The sequence below is a fragment of the Salmo salar genome, chromosome ssa16 (assembly GCF_905237065.1).
Source record: "Salmo salar chromosome ssa16, Ssal_v3.1, whole genome shotgun sequence".
NCBI lineage: Eukaryota > Metazoa > Chordata > Actinopteri > Salmoniformes > Salmonidae > Salmo > Salmo salar.
In genome coordinates, this window is record NC_059457.1 from 57,993,894 (window position 1) to 58,014,385 (window position 20,492).

The window sequence follows — 20,492 nt, forward strand, 5'->3', positions numbered from 1 at the left end:
GAGAACTAAGACAACACTACATAAAGAGGGACCTAGGACAACACGACATAAAGAGGGACCTAGGACAACACGACATAAAGAGAGATGCCACAACACTACATAAAGAGAGAACTAAGACAACACTACATAAAGAGAGACCTAGGACAACACTACATAAAGAGAGAACTAAGACAACACTACATAAAGAGAGACCTAGGACAACACTACATAAAGAGAGACCTAAGACAACACTACATAAAGAGAGAACTAAGACAACACTACATAAAGAGAGAACTAAGACAACACTACATAAAGAGAGACCTAAGAAAACACTACATAAAGAGGGACCTAGGACAACACTACATAAAGAGAGAACTAGGACAACACTACATAAAGAGGGACCTAAGACAACACTACATAAAGAGAGAACTAAGACAACACTACATAAAGAGGGACCTAGGACAACACTACATAAAGAGAGAACTAAGACAACACTACATAAAGAGAGAACTAAGACAACACTACATAAAGAGGGACCTAGGACAACACTACATAAAGAGGGACCTAGGACAACACTACATAAAGAGAGAACTAAGACAACACTACATAAAGAGGGACCTAGGACAACACTACATAAAGAGGGACCTAGGACAACACTACATAAAGAGAGAACTAAGACAACACTACATAAAGAGGGACCTAGGACAACAACAAAACATGGTAGCAGCACAAAACATGGTACAAACAACAGCACAAAGGGCAAAAAGGTTGAGACAACAATACATCACGTGAAGCAGCCACAACTGTCAGTAAGAGTGTCCATAATTGAGTCTTTGAATATAGAGCTAAAATGGTCCAGTTTGAGTTTTTTTTGCAGCTCGTTCCAGTCACTAGCTGCAGCGAACTGAAAGGAAGAGACACCAAGGGATGTGTGTGCTTTGGGGACCTTTAACAGAATGTGACCGGCAGAACAGGTGGTGTATGTGGAGAATGAGGGTTGCTTCTTACCGAACCACACTACCTTTGTTTTGGAGGTGTTCAGAACAAGGTTAAGGGCAGAGAAAGCTTGTTGGACACTAAGAAAGCTTTTGTTTTAGAGCATTTAACACAAAATCCAGGGAGGGGCCAGCTGAGTATAAATAGATGATAGAGCTTCCTACTGCCTGAGCTATGCTGTTGATGTACATTGAGAAGAGCATGGGGCCTAGGATCGAGCCTTGGGGTTCTGACTTTACACATTGCAGTCTTTGGGAGTTAGCAAACCAGGCCAAAGACCCCTCAGAGACACCAATACTCCTTAGCCGACTCACAAGAATGGAATGTTCTACCGTATCAAAAGCTTTGGCCAAGTCAATAAAAATAGCAGTACATTATTCCTTATAGTCAAGGACAGAGGGGACATCACTGAGGGCCTTTAAGGTTGCAGTGACTAGGGTTGCACATTTTGGGGAATATTCAGACGTGGAAACTTTCCGTGGGAATTAACAGGAATATATGGGAATTAATGGAAACATATGCAAATTCATATTAATAAAATTTAAATGTAGATGTTTTTTTTTTGCATTGGATATATTTACCATATATGGAGACAGAAACAAAAACATTTTACCTTATCATAAGTAGACAATTGCAAATGATTAAATCCTTCCAATATAAATTTTTTCAAACAATTTAGTTACGATTTGAACTTTAATTAAATGAGTTGACTCTTCACATGGGATGATTTCACTGAACAACAACAAAAGGGAATATTGAATGATCCCCAGTGATCCATCGCATCTCCCAAAAAACGTTTTCAACATACATCTGTAAAATGATAGTCTAGAAACTAAAGCTTTGGTTGTCTTCCTCTCAGGCTTCCATGTCTTCTCCCTGGACCTCCTCAATGTCCACCTCTTGAACATCAGACTCTGAGGCCTCATCTTCACTGTCACTTTCCAACCTTGCTCAAAAAGCCTAAAATTTGCCCAGATGGCCACCAATTTTTCAACCCTTGTATTGGTCGTGCTTTGGTGTGTGTGTGTTCCCAAACAACGACCAGTTGCGCTCTGAGGCGGCTGATGTTGGTGGGAATTGGAGGATGATGGAAGCAACATGGGAAAGAACCTCAGATCCACAAAGTCCCTTCCACCAGGTGGCTGATGAGATATGTTGGCACGACTGCCATATTGCATGTCCATCCCAAATCCCTTGCTTGGAAGTGTACTTCACCAGACTGCCAAGAACCTTGCCCTCATCCAGGCCAAGGTGGCGAGACACGGTAGTGATGACACCATAGGCCTTGTTGATCTCTGCACCAGACAGGATGCTCTTGCCAGCATACTTGCGGTCCAACATGTACGCTGCAGCGTGTATGGGCTTCAGGCAGAAGTCCTCACGCTTTTTGATGTATTTCAGAACTGCAGTTTCCTCTGCTTGGAGCAACAGTGGCGTGGGCAGGGCAGTACGGATTTCTTCTCTTACATCTGCAAGCAGAGTCTGAACATCAGACAGGATGGCATTGTCTCCCTCAATCCGTGCAATGGCTACTGCTATAGGTTACAGGAGTTTCAGGCTGCTTACCACTCTCTCCCAAAATACATCATTCAGGAGGATCCTCTTGATGGGGCTGTCCATATCGGCAGGCTGTGATACGGCCATTTCTTGGAGAGACTCCTTCCCCTCCAGGAGACTGTCAAACATGATGACAACACCACCCCAACGGGTGTTGCTGGGCAGCTTCAATGTGGTGCTCTTATTCTTCTCACTTTGCTTGGTGAGGTAGATTGCTGCTATAACTTGATGACCCTTCACATACCTAACCATTTCCTTGGCTCTCTCTTGTAGAGTGTATCCATTGTTTTCAGTGCCATGATGTCCTTAAGGAGCAGATTCAATGCATGAGCAGCACAGCCAATGTGTGTGATGTGAGGGTTGGACTCCTCCACTTTAGACCAAGCAGCCTTCATGTTCACAGCATTGTCTGTCACCAGTGCAAATACCTTCTGTGGTCCAAGGTCATTGATGACTGCCTTCAGCTCATCTGTAATGTAGAGACCGGTGTGTCTGTTGTCCCTTGTGTCTGTGCTCTTGTAGAATACTGGTTGAGGGGTGGACATGATGTAGTTCATTATTCCTGGCCCAGGAACATTCAACCACCCATCAGAGATGATTGCAATACAGTCTGCTTTCTCTATGATTTGCTTGACCTTCGCTTGTTACTCTGTTGAACTCTGCATCCAGCAAATGAGTAGATAAAGCATGTCTGGTTGGAGGGGTGCATGCTGGGCGAAGAACATCCAGAAATCTCTTCCAATACACATTGCCTGTGAACATCGGAGGTGAACCAGTTGCATACACAGCTCGAGCAAGACATTCATCAGCATTTCTCTGACTACGTTCCTCCATTGAGTCACAAAAACTTCTGATTCCAGGAGGGACCATGAGCTGTTGCTATCGATAAGGTGTCTGATTCATCATTTTCACCTCCAATAGAAGTAGAGGGAGTTTTGTCAGAGGCAGCTTGTTGTGAGCGCTGAGGGAACTTTACGCACTTGGCCAGATGATTCTGCATCTTTGTTGCATTCTTCACATATGATTTGGCACAGTATTTGCACATGTAGACAGCATTGTTAGATTACTTGTTAGATATTTACTGCACTGTCGGAACTAGAATCACAAGCATTTTGCTACACTCGCATTAACATCTGCTAACCATGTGACCCAATAACATTTGATTTGATTATTGACAAGTTTTTCCCGACACTTTTGATAAACAGGGCAAACTAGAAATAGGCCTATAAGATATATTATATATATATATATATATATATATATAATATTAGGATCAGCTTGATCCCCCCCCCCCTTTTTAAATAAAAGATGAACCGTGGCTGCCTTCCAGCTCAGCCATGTGCTTCCTGTCAGTAACAACCACATCATCAACATTAAGGGACACGGGCGGCTTTGAGGAAGAAGGTTTTCGAACGAATAGAACGGACGTCCCTTTTTCCAAGTCAACGATGGCGTAGCGGTTGGACTGGCGGCCGGCCACCAGTTTACCGGTCAAATCGCCAAGGTTAGACGTTCCCGAGCTCATTCTATTCATCGTTCGCTACACTTTGCTTGTTTCAGGAAGTAGCAACGTTGTTATCACAAAAAACGGACTCAAACATCTTCAGTCAGCTGTTTGTTAAAAAAAAAAAAAAACACAAAAAAAAAAAGGTAAGTACAGTCATTTTCATGACTGTCTTTATCCCTGACTGTTGGTTACAGGGTTGTAGGTAATGGTGCCAGTCCTAGTGAGGAGGATAGGATATTATTGGCAAACCACACGAGGCATCAAATTGCACGGTAATGTATTACGAAACCCTTCCTCCGGATGGAAAGAACATAGACAGAGGACAAAACTATTCTTACACAAAGACAACCTTTCTGCTTGGTTTGCAATCTAACACTGAGAGCCTTTTGCTGCCTGCTAACGTTAGGTAACCTCACTACAGGTCCCCTGGCACGCCATATGTTGACGGCAGGTAATAACACAGCCCAGGTCGCCTGGCACGCCATATGATGACAGCAGGTAATAACACAGCCCAGGTCCCCTGGCACGCCATATGATGACAGCAGGTAATAACACAGCCCAGGTCCCCTGGCACGCCATATGTTGACGGCAGGTAATAACACAGCCCAGGTCGCCTGGCACGCCATATGATGACAGCAGGTAATAACACAGCCCAGGTCCCCTGGCTCGCCATATGATGACAGCAGGTAATAACACAGCCCAGGTCCCCTGGCTCGCCATATGATGACAGCAGGTAATAACACAGCCCAGGTCCCCTGGCCCGCCATATGATGACAGCAGGTAATAACACAGCCCAGGTCCCCTGGCTCGCCATATGATGACAGCAGGTAATAACACAGCCCAGGTCCCCTGGCTCGCCATATGATGACAGCAGGTAATAACACATCCCAGGTCCCCTGGCTCGCCATATGATGACAGCAGGTAATAACACAGCCCAGGTCCCCTGGCTCGCCATATGTTGACGGCAGGTAATAACACAGCCCAGGTCCCCTGGCTCGCCATATGTTAAAGGAAGGTAATAACACAGCCCAGGTCGCCTGGCTCGCCATACGTTTCTGACGTGTGTGAATAATCAAGCCCACCCCCCCTACTTTTGAATGGGAGGAGCTTTGGCACTTGGGCAGAATGAGCTTTCTTGTGGCACATATCACATTTCTCTCAAAATGGTATATTCTCATCTCCCACTCTTATTGTCCTTCACTGGCACCCTTAGCAACGGAAAGATAGTCGCGGAATGTTGTAACTTAGCTCTTCTCACACTAATGTAGCTTTACCTCATAGTGACCTTCCGGGTAAAGGAGACATGAATTGAAAAAAAAAAAGAAAAGCTTTGTGTTCTTTCCCTTAAAAACACATCTCTGAGTGGGTGCAGCTCTCGAAATAGTAGTCCTGCAGCCCCAGGCCTGGGAGGTCATCTGACAACAAACCCTGTCATTTACACAGACACATTGAAGACTACAGCCATATGTAACTGAGCTTATTGACATTGCAGTAATCATCAGCCCCCCCCCCCCCACCTAGACCTGCGTCTCTCAGCTGAAATAAGAACTTTGACCTTTACCATGTCAGCTTTGTCATTTTGGCTTTGGTGAGGATCAGGTTGGCGTCATAGATCATCTGTAGAATGTCTCCCATCTTGTTGACTGCATCTGGTTTTATCATAGCAAGAGTTCTGCAGGAAAACAAGGAGGGAAAGAGAGAGAGAGAGAGACAGAGAGACAGAGACAGAGACAGAGAGAGAGAGAGAGAGAGAGAGAGAGAGAGAGAGAGAGAGAGAGAGACAGAGAGACAGAGAGAGAGAGACATGCTTTGTACATTGTGTGCCATGTGGATCAAAACCTGGGTTTAGTGTTCAGTACATCACATCTCTCCAAACCAGGCAATATCTCAGCACTGAGAAGATCATAGCATGCGTATATAGTTTGGCGGCATCCAGAGGAAGGAAAGATCTGATAAACCTAAAGTTGGATAATCCAAACTTAACCGTGTTTAACCACCTTCTTCACATGTTTCTTAAAATGTCAAGTTGGAGTCCAAAATGACACCAAGATACCTGAAGTTAAACACAATGTTCAGATTCTCCTCCATTAACCAGAACAGCTGGTTGGAATCCAAAATGACACCATCAGATACCTGAAGTTAGACACAATGTTCAGATTCTCCTCCATTAACCACAACAGGTCTTGGTTGAAAAATCTCTGAGCCAGTTCCCTCACAGAGTCAACAACAAAAAAAAATGGGTTAAAAAAGGTGGTGAATATGAAATTGGAGTCTTGAATTAGAATTCCCATTAATCTAGCAACACTGTTCCCTTATGGTTTAAAGAAGTGTGAGAAACAAGCAAAGATACAGTAAGTTTGTGCTTAAAATACTAAATAAAATACTGCACTCTGTCCCACAAAACGTCTTCACTAGATTCAAAACATGATGTAGTTTTATTGGAATTTACAGCTGTTGTTAATCTGCTGACATGATGTTACTACAGCTAGAAAGAGAGCAAGTTGAAGGGTTATTAAAACATCTACTGATTGGTAGACGCTATTCCTAATCCGTTTTGGGATTTGAAAAGCAGAGGAAGTAGGGTGGAAGATGTCATTCGCTCTATGTTTTTTGTCTGACTTGTTTGGGGGAAGTGGTCAAAACGGCAGATGTTTGGAAAAAACTTGGGTGGTGCGATTACGGACATATTCAATCAATCCTTATACTGAACAAAAATACAAGTGTAAGAAGTTACAATTCATTAGGCCCTAATCTATGGATTTCACATGACTGGGCAAGGGCGCAGCCATGCCCCCCCCCCCCCAGACAATGCCGCAGGTGAAGAAGCTGGATGTGGAGGGCCTGGGCTGGTGTGGTTACATGTGGTCTGCGGTGGTGAGGCCAATTGGACGTACTGCCAAATTCTCTAAAACGACAATGCCAATTTTACGCTCCCTCAAAACTTGATACATCTGTGGCATTGTGTTGTGGGACAAAACTGCACATTTTAGACTGGCCTTTTATTGTCCCCAGCACAAGGTGCATCTGTGTAATGATCATGCCGTTTAATCAGCTTCTTCTTATGTCACACCTGTCAGGTGGATGGATTATCTTGACATAACATAAAATGCTCACTAACATGGATATTAAATTTGTGCACAACATTTGAGAAAAATAAGCTTTTTGTGCATATGGAAAATTTCTGAAAACATTTATTTCAGCTCATGAAACACGGGACCAACACTTTACATGTTGCGTTTATATTTTTGTTCAGTGTCGATCCGTAGTGGATATTTTGGATCCGCAAACAGATTTGAATAGAAGAGAAGTAGAAGAAGATGTTATACCCTCTAACATTTTGTCAAACTCTTTTGGGTAGTGCTCAAATCGGCAGTTGTTTGCAACAATTTTTTTTTTATTAAAAGTTACAGAAAATGTTGTTGCGGTCACAACAACAACAAAAAAGCTGTAACTTTTTTTTATCAGAATATGATTTTTGTTCAAAACGCCAGATTTCAGTAGTAGATTAGCGAACGCTATAACGTTTTGTCTGTTGTTCCAAAGTGGTCAAAGTAGTTGATTTGTGTCGAAAGTTGCATTATTTCATTTACAGTGAACGGAAGTTGGATGTGACGATGTCACAATGAGGCCTTTTCAAATCTTCAAGAAATGTCATGTAAGCGGATGGAGGACCAAAAAAATTTAATAAAAAAAAAAATCACTTCAAAAGTATAAAAGATATTAAAAAAAAAAGAAGTTGCATCCGGAGCCATCTGCACGTTTTAGAGTTTGAATGGCGTTTCTAGCTTAAACGGTGTAGGAGGAGGAGTGTTCCAGAGAAGAAGAAGGTCCCGTGTGGCTCAGTTGGTAGAGCATGGTGTTTGCAACGCCAGGGTTGTGGGTTCGATTCCCACGGGGGACCAGTACGGGGAGAAAAAAAATATATATATATATAAAAATGAAATGTATGCATTCACTACTGTAAGTCGCTCTGGATAAGAGCGTCTGCTAAAATGACTAAAATGTAAGTAGTATGTCGAAGACTTAGAATGGGGATGTTTGCTTTGCAAGTCCCATTAATTATGCTCAGCTCACTAGACTGGGGATCCCATTAATTATGCTCAGCTCAGCTCATCAGGCCCCTTGTTGATGTGAGGACTAAAGCAATTTTCTGCCTAATGGTAAGTCTGCCAGTGCATCAACCTCTAAACAGTGGATTATAATTATCTGTCTTCTCTACAGGATGTCAGAAGAATGTGCGCCACCACATCAACACACAAACAAACAAACAGGAAATACCTCTCTTTCTTGCTGCCGAGCTTGTTTCCTGTATACTGGTCTCCATATCCAATCAGGTCGAGTTGACGGGAGAAAACGTTCACGCGGTTTCCGACAAACAGGTCCTCCTGGTGAAGCTCGTCGTATTTGGTCCGTCTCAGGAAGGTACGCTGGTTCTTCACATCAAACTGGAAAGAAAACAAAAATAACATTTCTAACAGCTCCAAATAAAAGTAACACAAGACCTGAGCATTTCAAGACCTGAGTATTTCAAGACCTGAGCATTTCAAGACCTGAGCATTTCAAGACCTGAGCATTTCAAGACCTGAGCATTTCAAGACCTGAGCATTTCAAGACCTGAGTATTTCAAGACCTGAGCGTTTCAAGACCTGAGCGTTTCAAGACCTGAGCGTTTCAAGACCTGAGCATTTCAAGACCTGAGCATTTCAAGACCTGAGCGTTTCAAGACCTGAGTATTTCAAGACCTGAGCATTTCAAGACCTGAGCGTTTCAAGACCTTGTCCAAGAGAGATTTACATGGTTATCAAAACGTCACGCCATGGTAAACCTTCACGAAACACAGACCTTATTTTAAGTGTTTCTAAAATCCCCTACGGGGAAAAATGAACGGCCAAACATCAATTGGAACCATTTCCTTGTTTGACTGCTAGGTTTTATGGGTATTATGACATCTACACTGTGGAGGTCTATTCTAGACATTATTGAGACACTAGTTTTCTCAGAGGAATCTATCAAAATGGGGATATGACTTGTAAACAAAAGTAGTTTAAACATTAAACTAACATGCACTTTGTATGTTACATGTTGCAACACAGATGTTGAAGGGAAACCGTCAGGGCATTTACATTCAGAAAGTACTCAGACACCTTCCCTTTTCACACATTTTGTTATGTTACAGCCTTATTCTTCAATGGATTAAATGAAATGTTTTCCTCATCAATCTACACACAATACCCCATAATGGCATCACAATACCCCATAATGACATCACAATACCCCATAATGACATCACAATACCCCATAATGACATCACAATACCCCATAATGGCATCACAATACCCCATAATAGCATCACAATACCCCATAATGACATCACAATACCCTATAATGACATCACAATACCCCATAATAGCATCACAATACCCCATAATAGCATCACAATACCCCATAATGACATCACAATACCCCATAATGACATCACAATACCCCATAATGACATCACAATACCCCATAATAGCATCACAATACCCCATAATAGCATCACAATACCCCATAATGACATCACAATACCCCATAATGACGAAGCAACAAAAGAAATCTAATGTATTACAAATAAAAAACAGATACCTTATTTACATAAGTATTCAGACCCTTTGCTATGAGTCTCGATATTGAGCTCAGGTGCTTCCTGTTTCCATTGATCATTCTTGAGATGTTTCTACAACTTGATTGGACATGACTTGAAAAGGCACACACTTATCTACAACATATAAGGTCCCACAGCAACATTTGAGAGAAATAAGCTTTTTGTGAGTATGGAAAATTTCTGGGATCTTTTATTTCAGCTCATGAAACAGGGGACCAACACTTTACACTTGAGTTTATATTTATCTTCAGTATATTTTAAGTAACTTCAGGGTATGCAAGACACAGATTCTACATCGTGTCGAGCCTGTAGCTCAGACAGAGGACAATATGTATGATTGAAAAGGGAGAGTAGAAATAGATCTAAAGAAACTTTTGGTCCTCAAAACATCCTCTGGTATCAGCATCCTCCCCACACTCAGCCCCTGGCCTGTCTACACCACAGGACCGTGTGATTATATCAGCATCCTCCCCACACTCAGCGCCTGGCCTGTCTACACCACAGGACCGTGTGATTATATCAGCTCAGCCCCTGGCCTGTCTACACCACAGGACCGTGTGATTATATCAGCTCAGCCCCTGGCCTGCCTACACCACAGGACCGTGTGATTATATCAGCTCAGCCCCTGGCCTGTCTACACCACAGGACCGTGTGATTATATCAGCTCAGCCCCTGGCCTGTCTACACCACAGGACCGTGTGATTATATCAGCTCAGCCCCTGGCCTGCCTACACCACAGGACCGTGTGATTATATCAGCTCAGCCCCTGGCCTGTCTACACCACAGGACCGTGTGATTATATCAGCTCAGCCCCTGGCCTGTCTACACCACAGGACCATGTGATTATATCAGCTCAGCCCCTGGCCTGCCTACACCACAGGACCATGTGATTATATCAACTCCACCCACACTCAGCCCCTGGCCTGCCTACACCACAGGACCGTGTGATTATATCAACTCAGCCCCTGGCCTGCCTACACCACAGGACCGTGTGATTACCTAGCCTAATGCTTACCATCTCCACAGAGCCATCCTTGGGGTAGAACAGCAGCTGGTAGCGGCGCAGGAGAGCAGCACTGGGGTCATACCACTCTGCCAGGAAGGCAAAACGCTCCTCCTGAAGACAGGACAACAGTGAGAAGCAGAGGGATGTCAGACAGTGACCTAACACAGTGACCTAACACAGGTTAACGGACCCCAATGAGTTGATCTAACAGAGGTTAAGGATGCAGGTTACAAGGATATAAAAAGGTTACAAGTGTTGTGTTCGAGACCACCTAAAGCAAGACCGATTCAAGAACAAGACCGGGGTAAATCGAGTCCAAGTCAAGGCCAAGCCCGGAGGGGAGTGGGGAGGAGGGGAGACTGAGTCAAGACCGAGACAAGGGGTCCAAGGTCCAAGACCAAGACTAGAAAAATACTAGTCCAATTCAAGACCATGATTGTAATTTTGTCAAATTGCCACCATAATAAGAGTTCTATATGTCCAGTATTTCTGTGTTCATATTTCAGAACAACATCTGGGTTCTTCAGACATTACGAATAAATAATACATTCTGGGGGAAAATAGAGCCACAGAGAAGGGCGAAGGATTTATAAAATAATGATTAGTATAACATTATATGATAATTCATTATTATTTTCAATTATGTTCTGATTTAATCTCGTCAGTTTTTTGTTGGAAAGGAAAGGATTAACACTGAAGAGGGGAAGAAAAAAAAAAGATCCAATCAGGATTTTTCTTTGCTGGTCTCTGGGCAGATAAACCGAGCTAGCTAAGTCAGCCATTGGCTAGACCATCAGAAGTTAGAAAAAAAGCATCTGCCATTCAACTGTAGTAGGGCAGAATTTTGGAGTGACAGTGGAATCAACCAATCACATTTTGACTTAAATAGCCGGTGCGACTATTTTGCAGCTGCAGCAAATGTTATCAAAGAGGATATTGTTGCTAATTTGTTAGCTTCTCCCTTTTTTAAGAATAACTTTCAACAAGAAGTTAAGTTTCAATTGAGCATAATCTGGTGAGTGGAACTGTGTTTTTTTTTTTACTGCAGTGCTGTTGTTAGCCATCTCTTTGAAAATAACTTGTGTGTGAAACATTGTTCCATTTAAAGTGGAAGTGACAGCCATTTTAGCAACATGTAGAAGAAAAAGAAAATAATAATCACAAATTTGATGGTCTAAAATCAACAACAATGCTTTTAAACCATCAATCTGATTGGCCTGTCAGGGCCTGGCTCCCCCAGTAGGGTGGGTCAGTGTTTCCTCTGCGTTCATTTAAATCTGGCGCTGCGCCACGGCAGAATCATTGCCGCCACACCAAAAAAAACATTTTTCCTACCAAACATAGTTTCAATAAAATTTTGTAAAAAGCACATTCGCTTTTCATGGTAAATAGATAATCTGTCTGGGTTCAACACAGTTCTGAAGGTTAACATCAATTACATCTATAATATTGCTGCCACAACTGTAACAGCAGTTAGCTATCCAATATCCACAAGTATGTTGATGATAGGAACATGGTTAACTAACGTTACTGGTCTAGCAAGTTAGCTAGCTAGCTAGTTCCTTTGGAACTGTATCAAGTGCAAGCAAGGTAGCTAGCTACATTTATCTGTCTTCTTTTTTTTCATTTTTTTTTCTCAAATGAGAAAAAGCGGCGAAAGCGAAAGGGGGGGAGGAGGGACAAGTGTCAGGTAATGTTAATTTAGCTAGCTAACGTTAAAATCAGCCTGAATTAAATGAAACTTTACTTAGCTAGCTAACGTTAAAAATCAGCCTGAATTAAATGAAACTTTACTTAGCTAGCTAACGTTAAAATCAGCCTGAATTAAATGAAACTTTACTTAGCTAGCTAACGTTAAAATCAGCCTGAATTAAATGAAACTTTACTTAGCTAGCTAACGTTAAAATCAGCCTGAATTAAATGAAACTTTACTTAGCTAGCTAACGTTAAAATCAGCCTGAATTAAATGAAACTTTACTTAGTTAGCTAACTTTTTAAAAAGCTTAAGTTATCATTTTTTTTAAAACAAGTGTGTATGGTTTACTTTCCTAGACAGAGAAGAGGCAGAATCCCAGTAGTGAGGTAGGGATGCATGAGGGACAGAATGGAGCAGAGGAGAGAGCCATGAGGGGAGATGTAAGGAGAAAAGGAAAGGTGAGAGGAGAGCAGAGTGGAACAGAGGAAAGGAGAGAAGAAGGTACAGAGGAAAGGAGAGAAGAAGGTACAGAGGAAAGGAGAGAAGAAGGTACAGAGGAAAGGAGAGAAGAAGGTACAGAGGAAAGGAGAGAGGAAGGTACAGAGGAAAGGAGAGAGGTACAGAGGAAAGGAGAGAGCCAGGAAGGGAGATGAAGGAGAAGAAAGAGGAGTAGATAAAAGGAGAGGAGGAGGAGTAAAGCCAAGTGAGCACAACCGACAAATTATTTTTATTCCACCTTTATTTAAGCAGGTAGGCCAGTTCAGAACAAGTTCTCATTTACAACTGCGGCCTGGCCTAGATAAAGCAAAGCAGTGCGACACAAACAACAACACCGAGTTACACATGGAATAAACAAACGTACAGTCAATAACACAATAGAAAATCTATGTACAGTGTGTGCAAATGAAGTAAGGAGGTAAGGCAATAAATAGGCCATAGTGGCGAAGAAATTACAATTTAGCAAGTAACACTGGAGTGATATGAGGATGCGCAAGTAGAAATACTGGTGTGCAAAAAGAGCAGAAAAAAATATATATATAATTATGGGGATGAGGTTGGTTGGATGGGCTATGTACAGCTGGGCTATGTACAGCTGCAGTGATCGGTAAGCTGCTCTGACAGCCAATGCTTGAAGTTAGTGAGGGAGATATAAGTCTCCAACTTATTTTTGCAATTCGTTCCAGTCATTGGCAGCAGAGAACTGGAAGGAAAGGCGGCCAAAGGAGGTGTTGGCTTTGGGGGTGACCAGTGAAATATACCTGCTGGAGCGCGTGCTACAGGTGGGTGTTGCTATGGTGACCAGTGAGCTGAGATAAGGCGGGGCTTTACCTAGCAGGGTCTTGTAGATGACCTGGAGCCAGTGGGTTTGGCGACGAGTATGAAGCGAGGGCCAGCCAACGAGAGCATACAGGTCGCAGTGGTGGGTAGTATATGGGGCTTTGGTGACAAAACGGATGGCACTGTGATAGACTGCATCCAATTTGCTGAGTAGAGTGTTGGAGGCTATTTTGTAAATAACATCACCAAAGTTCAGGATCAGTAGGATAGTCAGTTTTACGAGAGTATGTTTGGCAGCATGAGTGAAGGAGGCTTTGTTGCAAAATAGGAAGCCGATTCTAGATCTAATTTTGGATTGAAGATGCTTAATGTGGGTCTGGAAGGAGCGTTTACAGTCTAACCAGACACCTAGGTATTTGTAGTTGTCCACATATTCTAAGAACCGTCCAGAGTAGTGATGCTAGATGGGCGGGCAGCGATCGGTTGAAGAGCATGCATTTAGTTTTACTAGCGTTTAAGAGTAGTTGGAGGCCACGGAGTTGTATGGCATTGAAGCTCGTCTGGAGGTTAGTTAACACAGTGGTGTTGTCTGCGTAGAGGTGGATCAGAGACTCACAAGCAGCAAGAGCGACATCATTGATGTATACAGAGAAAAGAGTCGGCCAGAGAATTGAACCCTGTGGCACCCCCATAGAGACTACCAGAGGTCCGGACAACAGGCCCTCCGATTTGACACACTGAACTCCATCTGAGAAGTAGTTGTGGAACCAGGCGAGGCAGTCATTTGAGAAACCAAGGCTGTTGAGTCTGCCGATAAGAATGCGGTGATTGACAGTCGAAAGCCTTGGCCAGGTCGATGAATACAGCTGCACAGTATTGTTTCTTATCGATGGCGGTTATGGTATCGTTTAGGACCTTGAGCTTTGCTGAGGTGCACCCATGACCAGCTCGGAAAACAGATTGCATAGCGGAGAAGGTACGGTGGGATTCGAAATGGTCGGTGATCTGTTTGTTAACTTGGCTTTCGAAGACTTAGCTTAGAAAGGCAGGGTAGGATAGATATAGGTCTGTAACAGTTTGGGTCTAGAGTGTCTGCCCCTTCGAAGATGTTTTAGTGCTCGTCAAGGGCAGACAGGTCTGGAGTGAACCAAGGGCTATATCTGTTCCTGGTTCTACATTTTTTGAATGGGGCATGCTAATTTAAGATGGTGAGGAAAGCACTTTTAAAGAATAACCAGGCATCTTCTACTGACGGAATGAGGTCAATATCCTTCCAGGATACCCGGGCCAGGTCGATTAGAAAGGCCTGCTCGCTGAAGTGTTTTAGGGAGCGTTTGACAGTGATGAGGGGTGGTCGTTTGACTGCAGACCCATTACGGACGCAGGCAATGAGGTAATGATCGCTGAGATCCTGGTTGAAGACAGCAGTGGTGTATTTAGAGGACAGGTTGGTCATTACAGTTGCTGTCCTTTCAAAATAATGAACCTGGGCCTCTCAAGTGGCGCAGCGGTCTAACACACTGCATCGCAGTGCTTGAGGCGTCACTACAGACCCGGGTTTGATTTCAGGCTGTGTCACAGCCAGCTTTGACCGGGAGTCCCACAGGGCGGCACAATTGGCCCAGTGTCGTCCGGGTTAGGGGAGGGTTTGGCCGGGGAGGGCTTTACTTGGCTCATCGCGCTCTAGCGACTCCTGGTGGCGGGCCGGGCGCCTGCAGGCTGACTACGGTTGTCAGTTGAATGGTGTTTCCTCCGACATTTACATTTAAGTCATTTAGCAGACGCTCTTATCCAGAGCGACTTACAAATTGGTGCATTCACCTTATAATATCCAGTGGAACAACCACTTTACAATAGTGCATCTAAATCTTTTACGGGGGGGGTTAGAAGGATTACTTTATCCTATCCCAGGTATTCCTTAAAGAGGTGGGGTTTCAGGTGTCTCCGGAAGGTGGTGATTGACTCCGCTGTCCTGGCGTCGTGAGGGAGCTTGTTCCACCATTGGGGTGCCAGAGCAGCGAACAGTTTTGACTGGGCTGAGCGGGAACTGTGCTTCCTCAGAGGTAGGGAGGCGAGCATGCCAGAGGTGGATGAACGCAGTGCCCTTGTTTGGGTGTAGGGCCTGATCAGAGCCTGAAGGTACGGAGGTGCCGTTCCCCTCACAGCTCCGTAGGCAAGCACCATGGTCTTGTAGCGGATGTGAGCTTCGACTGGAAGCCAGTGGAGAGAGCAGAGGAGCGGGGTGACATGAGAGAACTTGGGAAGGTTGAACACATTGGTGCAGCTGGCTTCTGGGTTAAGCGGCCGAGTGTTAAGAAGGACGGTTTGACTGGTCATGTTTCGGAGGACGCATGGCTCGACCTTCGTCTCTCCCGAGCCTGTTGGGGAGTTGCAGCGATGAGACAAGTTTGAAAAAGGGGGTACAATTTTTTGTTGTTGTTGATGAAAATAAAACACAAACCTGTCACACACTGAAGGTCTATAGGTTCACCACTGAAGGTCTATAGGTTCACCACTGAAAGCCTATAGGTTCACCACTGAAAGCCTATAGGTTCACCCCTGAAGGTCTATAGGTTCACCCCTGAAGGTCTATAGGTTCACCCCTGAATGTCTATAGGTTCACCACTGAAAGCCTATAGGTTCACCACTGAAGGTCTATAGGTTCACCACTGAAGGTCTATAGGTTCACCACTGAAGGTCTATAGGTTCACCACTGAAAGTCTATAGGTTCACCCCTGAAGGTCTATAGGTTCACCCCTGAAGGTCTATAGGTTCACCCCTGAAGGCCTATAGGTTCACCACTGAAGGTCTATAGGTTCACCACTAAAGGTCTATAGGTTCACCCCTGAAGGTCTATAGGTTCACCCCTGAAGGTCTATAGGTTCACCACTGAAGGTCAGTAGGTTCACCACTGAAGGTCTATAGGTTCACCCCTGAAGGTCTATAGGTTCACCCCTGAAGGTCTATAGCTTCACCACTGAAGGCCTCTAGGTTCACCACTATAGGTTCACCCCTGAAGGTCTATAGGTTCACCCCTGAAGGCCTATAGGTTCACCCCTGAAGGTCTATAGGTTCACCACTGAAGGTCAGTAGGTTCACCACTGAAGGCCTCTAGGTTCACCACTGAAGGCCTCTAGGTTCACCACTGAAGGCCTCTAGGTTCACCACTGAAGGTCTATAGCTTCACCTCTATAGGTTCACCACTGAAGGTCTATAGCTTCACCTCTATAGGTTCACCACTGAAGGACTATAGCTTCACCACTGAAGGTCTATAGCTTCACCACTGAAGGTCTATAGCTTCACCACTGAAGGTCTATAGCTTCACCACTGAAGGTCTATAGCTTCACCACTGAAGGTCTATAGCTTCACCACTGAAGGTCTATAGCTTCACCACTGAAGGTCTATAGCTTCACCACTGAAGGTCTATAGCTTCACCACTGAAGGTCTATATCTTCACCTCTGAAGGTCTATAGGTTCACCTCTGAAGGTCTATAGGTTCACCTCTGAAGGTCTATAGGTTCACCTCTGAAGGTCTATAGGTTCACCTCTGAAGGCCTATAGGTTCACCACTGAAGGCCTATAGGTTCACCACTGAAGGCCTATAGGTTCACCACTGAAGGCCTATAGGTTCACCACTGAAGGTCTATAGGTTCACCACTGAAGGTCTATAGGTTCACCACTGAAGGTCTATAGGTTCACCACTGAAGGTCTATAGCTTCACTACTATAGGTTCACCACTGAAGGCCTATAGGTTCACCACTGAAGGTCTATAGGTTCACCACTGAAGGTCTATAGCTTCACCACTGAAGGTCTATAGCTTCACCACTGAAGGTCTATAGCTTCACCTCTATAGGTTCACCACTGAAGGTCTATAGGTTCACCACTATAGGTTCACCACTGAAGGCCTATAGGTTCACCACTGAAGGCCTATAGGTTCACCACTGAAGGCCTATAGGTTCACCACTGAAGGTCTATAGGTTCACCACTGAAGGTCTATAGGTTCACCACTGAAGGACTATAGGTTCACCACTGAAGGTCTATAGGTTCACCACTGAAGGCCTATAGCTTCACCACTGAAGGCCTATAGGTTTTGAGAATGATGATCAGCAATAGCCAATAAGAGCTCACCAGAGAAGAGGCGAGTGAGCTGGTGACGTTGTAATCACCCAGAATGTGAAGACTCTCGAGCGGGAGCCATGACTTTAACCAAAGTGTCAAATCGTTACAGCTCTGAAGTTCACAAGCAATGATATTCAATTCAAAACGTTAGCTAGATATTTACAACTCTATACGGCAAGTGTCAATGAGCTGCTTTTTGCCACAGCTCGTTGTAGCTACATTAACAATGTAATCACATCATTGTTTTAGAGAGACAGCGTGTTGGCATGGAGAATCCTCACGACCAAGTGAAGATTCTTGTAGCGTGTGACCTTCCGTCTCTGCCAAATCCTTTAGTATACACACCCACTACGTTGGCAAGACAACAACAAAAAAACGACAGGAAAGTTGAATGTGAGAGGCTCAGCGATGTTATTAGTATTTTGAAAGTCGTGCAGAAGTACACCCAGCCTAAACTAACATCTGTGCTAGCCAGGCCAAGTTTTGATAACTAGATCCATGTGGTCTCCCACCACACAGAGAGCTGAGCCTTCATTTCAGCCAGCTCTGGGAAGAGAAAGACCATTCTTTCTCAGACACCTGCTGTCCCACAGTGCTATCAATGGAAACATCTCCTGCTGCTGCCTGCAATAAGGTAGATCAATATTCCTCACAAAAAAATGAATCACGTACAGTGAGCGATAAACTAGGTAAGAGAGATTTGTTATACAGTAATACAAAATGCTTAGAAAAATTGGTACTGGTCCCGTATTCACAAAGCTTCTCAGAGGGCTGCTTTAATTATCTAGTCCCCCTGTCTTATTCATTATGATCCAAAAAGGCAAAACTGATCCTAGATCAGCGCTATTACTATAAGATGCTTTGTGAATACGGGGCGGCAGCGTAGCCTAGTGGTTAGAGCGTTGGACTAGTAACCAGCAGGTAACCTATTGGTTAGAGCGTTGGACTAGTAACCAGCAGCTAGCCTAGTGGTTAGAGCGTTGGACTAGTAACCAGCAGGTAGCCTAGTGGTTAGAGCGGTGGGCTAGTAACTGAAATGTTCTAAGATCAAATCCCCGAGCTGACAAGGTTAAAATCTGTCGTTCTGCCCGCTGAACAAGGCAGTTAACCCACTGTTCCTAGGCCGTCATTGAAAATAAGAATTTGTTGCCTAGTTAAATAAAGGTAAAAAAATACGGCCTTGTGAGCATATTTATTATGCCGACTCTGCTGATGTACCTCTAAGCTAGTCTACAATGCACATCACATTCAGTCAGTGCAGTTGGTCAACTGATTGCATGGCAGGTAAGCCAAATTCAGTTGACTTAACTGTCATACTTACTGTACTGGTCTCCTAGTTGGACATGTGATGGATGGATGGATGAGACCCAGTCATGGTCAATGATATGAAAGACAAAATGACACACATGTAAATGATACACATGTAAGTGTTGGAGAAAATGCTGTCACTATCTTCTCCCCACAAATGCCTTTATATCAGCTATGCATTATAACACTGCGGGACGTTAGAGGCCAAACAGTAGAACAAACATTATTCTACTAATAAGATTTTCTGTCCATCACACAACCTGGACAGCTCATTGTGTGGAAATTACTCCATCTACCGGTAGAAAATACGGTAACAAATTTACCACAATGGCCTGGGGAGCCTAACGTTAGCAAACAAAAAGATATTATTTGCGTCAAGTATTTCAACTGACCAAGTAACTTCGCTTGGTTTTATGATGTAAAAATTACAAAAACATATCTTGTTTCTGCCTGCATTGGGGCGGCAGGTAGCCTAGTAACTGCGTTGGGACGGTAACGTTAACCGAAAGGTTGCTGGATTGAATCCCTGAGCTGACAAGGTATAAATCTGTCTGTCTGCCCCTGAACAAGGCAGTTAACCCACTGTTCCTAGGTTGTCATTGTAAAATAAGAATTTGTTCTTAACTGACTTGCCTGGATAAATAAAGGTTCAATAAAAAAGTCTAAGTAATGTTACTTTGGTTGGTTGGCTAGCTAGCTATGCTAGCCAAAGTTCGCAAACGACGGTTCACTGCTTCCTAAATCGTACACCATTTCAAACATGTACAGAGGCATGTCTCTTTTAGTGCTTTGGGTAGCGCCTACATTTATGAAACCACGAAGGGTAGCTAGCGATGCTTTATCTTACCATTATTTTAGATAGAGATTCCCGATGGTGACAGTTCGTTTGGTTAGCTAGTTAGCTTCGTTTTTTTTTTTTTTTTACAACGTATCACCATAGCAACATGCGCAGAAATGTTTAACACGGGCAACAAATTGATTTTATAACAACAAATAAATAACTTGGACGCTTTACATAAATATAGGACGAGAATTTGTACAGAATTAGCAACTAATTCAAAAATAATAATAATAAAGTTGTTTCCGGAAGTACATCTATGACCCCTTGCGCAACGTGGGTTAACTTGTTGTGTTTTGGTTTTGTCAGAGATGGAGGTAGTTAAATATGTTAATAAATAACCAATCTTCCTTTTACCCGAAGAGGACAAGGTGCAGCACCGGCTTAGTAACGTTACTTTAATTTAGTCAAAGATAAATGGCTGAGTGAGATAGACTACCAGTAAGTGACCATGGACAAAACGGATATTCTAAAACCTTTCATGGATGTTGGTCGGGGTCCACTTATTATTGATGGTGGACTGGCAACAGAACTGGAATCAACAGGTTGTAAATTACAGGTGAA

General features: G+C 43.6%; 2 protein-coding genes across 4 annotated transcripts in view; one reads left to right on the forward strand and one right to left on the reverse strand.

Moving 5' to 3' along the window:
* Positions 1-20,053, reverse strand: part of nme7 (NME/NM23 family member 7) — a 102,128-nt gene extending 82,075 nt beyond the window's left edge. The window contains exons 1-5 of one of the 3 annotated variants that reach the window (XM_045696635.1): positions 19,938-20,053; positions 19,104-19,115; positions 10,699-10,800; positions 8,318-8,484; positions 5,601-5,711 (exon numbers count right to left, since the gene is read on the reverse strand). In XM_045696635.1, coding sequence (XP_045552591.1) covers positions 5,601-5,711; positions 8,318-8,484; positions 10,699-10,800; positions 19,104-19,115; positions 19,938-19,940 — 395 coding nt within the window. In that variant the 5' untranslated portion in view covers positions 19,941-20,053. The remainder of the gene's footprint in view (positions 1-5,600; positions 5,712-8,317; positions 8,485-10,698; positions 10,801-19,103; positions 19,116-19,937) is intronic. The other 2 variants (NM_001141095.1, XM_045696636.1) reach the window with 2 other exon arrangements.
* A 283-nt stretch (positions 20,054-20,336) lies between these two features.
* zgc:172121 (Homocysteine S-methyltransferase) overlaps positions 20,337-20,492 on the forward strand; it is a 7,280-nt gene continuing 7,124 nt past the window's right edge. Inside the window, 1 exon segment of the mRNA NM_001139790.1 lies at positions 20,337-20,487. Within this exon segment, the coding sequence (NP_001133262.1) occupies positions 20,380-20,487 (108 nt within the window). The 5' untranslated portion in view covers positions 20,337-20,379.